Below are 6,000 nucleotides of genomic sequence, written 5' to 3' on the forward strand. Positions count from 1 at the left end.
TTCAAAATACTAAGGGAAATAATCCAAGTGTCTGTAGCAAGTTTAAGATTTATATTAAAGCATCGATGTTTTGCTGTTTAAAGTTTATTATTTTTTAAATATTTTATCTTCTAGAAGACTGTTGGTAGATAGAAATGACTGATTCACTTTTGATAACTGATTGCCGCTCAAATTGATTGTGAGGAGTTGTTAAGTTAATTTGCATCTCATAATACTATATGGCATTAGACATAGATTCCAACAAACTACAAAGGATTACTTTGACCCGAAACTCCGCCTCATTTTGCAGGCGTAATATTATTTTCAAGTGCCGTCTATTTTGCCGAGGCTGGCTCGGAGGTATCCCACTTCAAATCCATCCCGGATGCTTTCTGGTGGGCCGTAGTCACGATGACCACCGTCGGCTATGGTGACATGACGTACGATGTACTTGCCTGCCCTTCAATTTCTTTCTCCTTTTTCATCCCTTTCCTTCAACTTATCTGCATTGACCAGCTTGGTGTATTTCATCTTTGTCTTAATATCTTTTATCTTTTTCAGTTTGTCCTTTTTCTTTTTCAATTCTCTATTAACATGAACCCTTATTATTTGGTGTGCATCAAGGGAACTTCGCTAAGTTATCCTATTCACACCAGCTTTTCTGAATATTTATTGGCAAACAATGCCTGCTACGGACTTTTGCTGTATTTCCTGATTTTTTTAATACTATCTACAACGTAATAGTACCACCTATTATTTAGTCACCGTACCCAGAGAAATCTTTAATAAAGTATTGGTAATGAAATTAGATTTATTTTCCTGAATCATGTCAATTTCATAGCAATTGTAGAATTTGCTGGTTAGAATTAGATTTCCTTTCCTTGGTGAGGGAATACATTGTTTTCGTTGCTCTGCATGTTTCATGGCTTGTTGTATTGCATTATTATTCGTCTGCATTTTTCTTCTTGCTAGTACATAACAAATAATCGTCGAAAAGGGAAAGAAGAATACGACGATAATGAAGTGTTTCATTCGCTTGGAGAGTAAACCAAATATTAAATGTGAAACGTATGATAGACAGTTTTTCAACACGATTCCTTGATTTGAAATAGACAATTCCTCAAATTAAACTTTTTCGGTTTCACAAATTTTTGAGTTGCTTCCCATTCAAATTAAGCTTCACTTTATAACTGTGTATGATATTCGATATTTCCTAGTGAAAATCTTTGACTATTAATGTGCGTTTTTTTTTGTTTGATTGGTGAAATCCTTAACAGGCCAGTGGGAGTATGGGGGAAAATCGTGGGCTCACTTTGCGCAATTGCTGGTGTGCTTACCATAGCCCTTCCCGTACCTGTGATTGTCTCAAACTTCAATTATTTTTACCACCGAGAGACAGATCAAGAAGAAATGCAATCACAAAACTTCAATCATGTCACCAGCTGTCCTTACCTTCCTGGTACTTTAGGTATGTTTTTTATTGTTTGTTTGCTTTTTCTGAAAATTTTGGCCATTACATTAACTTAATGTAATAAGCATTCAACCATTAGTGGGGTTGTGTTTGTTAAAAGAACAAACCATCACATTAAATTTAGAACAGAAGTCAGACCAACCCAATTCGAAAATTTTAACAATTTGGCATAATGGCATGATTAACGATTTAAGAAAAAAAACCATTTAATTGCAAAGATTATGTGCTCTTATTTTTATTCTTGTTTATTATTTGAACGACAAGTTAAAAAAAAACACGAATTTACTGTTACAATTGCCACATCAGACAACGGGGTGATTTTGAATATTTCAGAATATTAAATTTTTCTTTTCAAATTCTCATCCCCTTCGTAGAAGGAGTTTGCAATATCGATTAAAAACTGAATGAAAAACGACTTAAAACACCATAAAATATTCAGTCAAATACCTGTTTCATAAAAACAGATCGTAAGGATTTAAACCGATAACATTAAATCAAATTGATAGAATGTACCCTACGGAATAGGACAGAAACATTAGTATGAGGAGTTTTTAAGAAGAAATTTTACTTCGGTGTTATGGGAGAGCAACTTCATATCATTCTATCATTCAGCTAACTACTCTTGCGCTATTTACCAAAATTTTGGAAAAGTCAAACTCAAATTCGAATCAACCATAGTTGACCAAACAGGGGATGTATGACTGCTTCGGTGTGTGAATCGTCTATGTAAGCGGTATGATACAATTACATGAATGTCTGAACCTCACTGGACCTCACATCACAGGTGGTCAAATCAATCAAATGCACAGTGGAAAAGTTAGGATTTTCTTCTCTTGATCGGAAAATAATTTTTATTAAATGCGAAGTTACTTTTTAAATGTTATTCATATCAGCATTGCTTTAATGAATACTATTTCAGTACATTAACTAATTTTTATTTTTCTATTTACGGCAGGCCATTCGCGTAACAAGAGAGATTCATTATCCGATTCTGGGGGTTCAGATATTATGGACTTGGAGGAAGGCTTGCTGCTAGAGACGCCACTGACCAAGAAACAAAACTGCAGCACCCGATATAATAACAACATCAGTAACACCAATGTTTTTACAGTTGAGACGGATGTTTGATTATCGCAACTAAGTGACGTACCATCCTCTTTGTTCGGTGTAATTTTCTCACAACGAGTTAGCTGGTACACTGTTATTCAGTGGAACCAGATTTTTAGTTGTGCATCTCTAGTCTTCCGGTCCTGAAGAAGTGAAACTATACAACCAGAAAGATTTTAATCTTTCATCAAGATATCTTTTATCTTGCAATGTCAAATACCACTATAGAATGAAAAATAGGAAGAAATGCAAACGAATCCTAACATTAGTTGCCCTACACGCCTTCATTACTGCGCCAAGCCACAAAATTTAGTCATGATACTATCTTTGAAGAAGATACTTTGGTCACTTATAGCGCTTGAATAGATGGGAAACAAGCAAAATTGAGACTTTTGTTATTCAAATACTGGTAGTTCGTTGAACGCCATGAAGATGGAAAACTTTATGGTGAAGTCTGGAGACATTTGTCACACACGGAACCACGGAAGTTGTTAAAGCAATACTTAATAGCACTCTAAATGAAATTCAAGTCCTAATATAACTCGTTTTTATCTTTTCTTGAAAGTTCTTTTGCTATTTTAGCATCTCTATTTTTAAATCTTCTGCTGGAATTTGATCTTTGAGAAATTAGTTAGGTCTACTATTGTTCCTCAGCTTTGTCTTTTTCTAGTGATTGTGACCACATTGTTCTTATTATAGAATTGGTCAAATTAGTTGTGGTCTAAAGAATCTTCAATTAGATGTGAAAGTCGCCGACCGATTTGTTTTTATTTTGTTGTTTGTCTTACTACACATGAGGCATACAACATAGAACTAAAATCCAATTAAATAACAATGAAAATAATGTTTTGAAATCGATAATTTCCTTACACAAATCCAAGCTAATTTGACATTTGTCGGTTATTTTACAATCAGTACAAATGCCGTCCATTCAATGATCACGAAAAAACGAGGATTTCTTTTAAAAAACTCGAAGTATCTCACTAACCGCAATGTTGTGAAGAGTGAAGGATCAGGGCATCTGGCTTACATTCACCTTAGATAAAACACTTCATAGTAAGAAAGGATATTTAATAATCTTAAACAGAATTGATTATGGAGCAGGGTATATCTAATAAAATGAAATCTGCTAAAAGAAGAAAACTTTAAAACCCATGGAAAAGTCAAGCGATGTAAATATTACGAATTTGGAGTGTATGCTGTATTTCCGGTGCCTTATGTCTTAATGCTTTGTCCTAATGACAGCAAAAAAAGACTATCGAAAAAACGTTTGTAATAGTGATAGACCATTAATACGATTTATGAGAAAACTTTTTGCACCTATATTTGTTATCACCTTTACTACATTTACTAGAATGCGACTTGCATGATTATCCCTCTGGAAACCATTTTTTATTAAGCTTTGAATCTTGAATAAGGTAATTGATGTATGTATAGTTACAAAAGGTAACTTATTTTGTGTGATCTTGAAACCCTACATTTACATTCAGATGTAAGTCATTAACGGGGTACATTTGTTTATCTTAACCCAACAGCACAATATTGGTTGTTTGGTGCAATATAGTTTTTTCATTCTTTTTCGTAGTTATATTATTGACATACAAAGTAAATTAGTACACTTTACAAATAGTTTTTTTCTTGTTTGAAATTTTTCAATCGCTAATGCATCTTTCGTCTGTATACGTCTAACCTCTATATCTTCTTCTATCCATTATAAAATTCTTCGACGTTATCCCTCTTTCTACCTCTCTCTTAAACAATATTTAGCTGTTGATCTAAGTCTATCTGTATACCTAGCATTTTCGTGTTGCAATCGTATATCTTAAACGTTACTGGTATTAGTATTTCGATGCTCTATATGGTTCTACTCCATTTTACATCGTAGCATTGATACCAAGTAAATTTCTTCTTGCTATATTTTCTTCTGCTCTCTTCATTCTTGTTACAGGCATTTCTTCTTACTATCTTTCCTTCCACCCTATACATCGTCACGATAGTGCTTTTTTGGTTGCAAACTTGTTCTTTATTTTTTAACTTGATCAATTGTTTTTCTTTCTAAAAACGGCGATTAATAACTCCATATATTTTAATTTTTATTTCTGTGTTGAATTTCACTTCTTATTATTATGTTTATATTCAATTTAAACACAATTCAACTTACCCTCTGATTTTATTATTATTATACTACAACAATACTAATAAGTAGCCTTTGGAAATGAATTCATCGGAATGAATGACAAAAGAAAATGATTGGTCCAAGAATAATCTTGACATATCATTTCCACGCTGTAAGCGGAAATTCGAACACGAAGTGGTATAATATTTTATAGAAAACTTTCAAATAGTTGATTTTATGAGCACATTCTGACACCTCCCAATTTGGTTTATCTTGTGTTTCATTGGTCTTCATCTACACAGTGTCATGGGGAATGTTATGTGGATGTTCTTGACAATCTAATGATATTGCCATGTAAAATAAATAATATTTGCTGTCGTATAGTTTGCAATCTTAGTTACACCTCACGAAACAATCCCTAACTTTTATCTCCCCACGCCGATGATCCATTGATACCCTGTAATTTAATTCATTTATCCATATCTTACGTGTTGTATTATATTAATGATCTGATTGACTTTCCGTTGAATTTCCTCCGATCCCAATCCAGTTTAAACTCAACAAATGCTCATCTTCAAGGTCTACGTGTTGTGCATTCATTGTTATACCATAAAATCCTTGAATACTCTTAGTACGTATATAGGTTGACCCAAATGTAACTGTACATTTTTATGATTATATTGAAATGAATTTCTGATTGATGAAGTATTTTATGACTCAGTTCTGCTTGAATGGCGGCTTTTATTTGGTCTTCAGTCGAAGGATACTCATAATAATAATTTTTAATTACTTCGTATATTTGCTGTGCATGTAAAGAAACAAATTATACACAACATGCATATACCTTTTTAAGAACGGAAAGGTGAAAACGCCAGTGTAACAAATTAAGGTTAAGAAATTATAAAGACCAAAGAATATTATCATTTGAATAGGTCTAAACAAAAAAAAGTATGCGAAATACAGTCACAGTTCATGGGTTTCTTGGGCAGAATTAAGATTAAAAACCATATGTTTAAGCGTGTTGACATAACGTATACTGACATGTTGCCTTCTCTCTCTTTTTCTTGTTTTCTCTTTCCATTTCTAGCCAAAAAAGGAAACATTTAAGGGGGCTACAATTTTTTCCATAAGGGTTAGTTTTTTTTTGCTTGTTTAAGAAAAGTTTTAGAAAAGAGAAGAGAACCCATAAAAAATTGCAAAGTTCAGGAATATCTTTTATTCATTCCTTTTTTTTCGTTCATCTCTTTATCTCATCCTGTAAATATGCAAATAGCTCAAGAAATAAATATAAAGTTAGCATGTAATATCAAGGAAAAAGATTAAACGT

General features: G+C 33.0%; 1 protein-coding gene across 8 annotated transcripts in view; it reads left to right on the top strand.

The window, feature by feature from the left end:
* The window catches only part of LOC124338019 (potassium voltage-gated channel protein Shaker-like), a 35,402-nt gene extending 30,021 nt beyond the window's left edge, over positions 1–5,381 (top strand). For 4 of the 8 annotated variants that reach the window (XM_046792038.1, XM_046792042.1, XM_046792041.1 and 1 more), the window contains exons 5-7: positions 290–419; positions 1,257–1,447; positions 2,406–5,381. In XM_046792038.1, coding sequence (XP_046647994.1) covers positions 290–419; positions 1,257–1,447; positions 2,406–2,578 — 494 coding nt within the window. In that variant the 3' untranslated portion in view covers positions 2,579–5,381. Of the gene's footprint in view, positions 1–289; positions 427–1,256; positions 1,448–2,405 lie in introns of those variants that run through there. The other 4 variants (XM_046792043.1, XM_046792045.1, XM_046792044.1 and 1 more) reach the window with 4 other exon arrangements.
* The last annotated feature ends 619 nt before the right edge of the window (positions 5,382–6,000 follow it).

The sequence above is a fragment of the Daphnia pulicaria genome, chromosome 4, assembly GCF_021234035.1.
Source record: "Daphnia pulicaria isolate SC F1-1A chromosome 4, SC_F0-13Bv2, whole genome shotgun sequence".
Taxonomy (NCBI): domain Eukaryota; kingdom Metazoa; phylum Arthropoda; class Branchiopoda; order Diplostraca; family Daphniidae; genus Daphnia; species Daphnia pulicaria.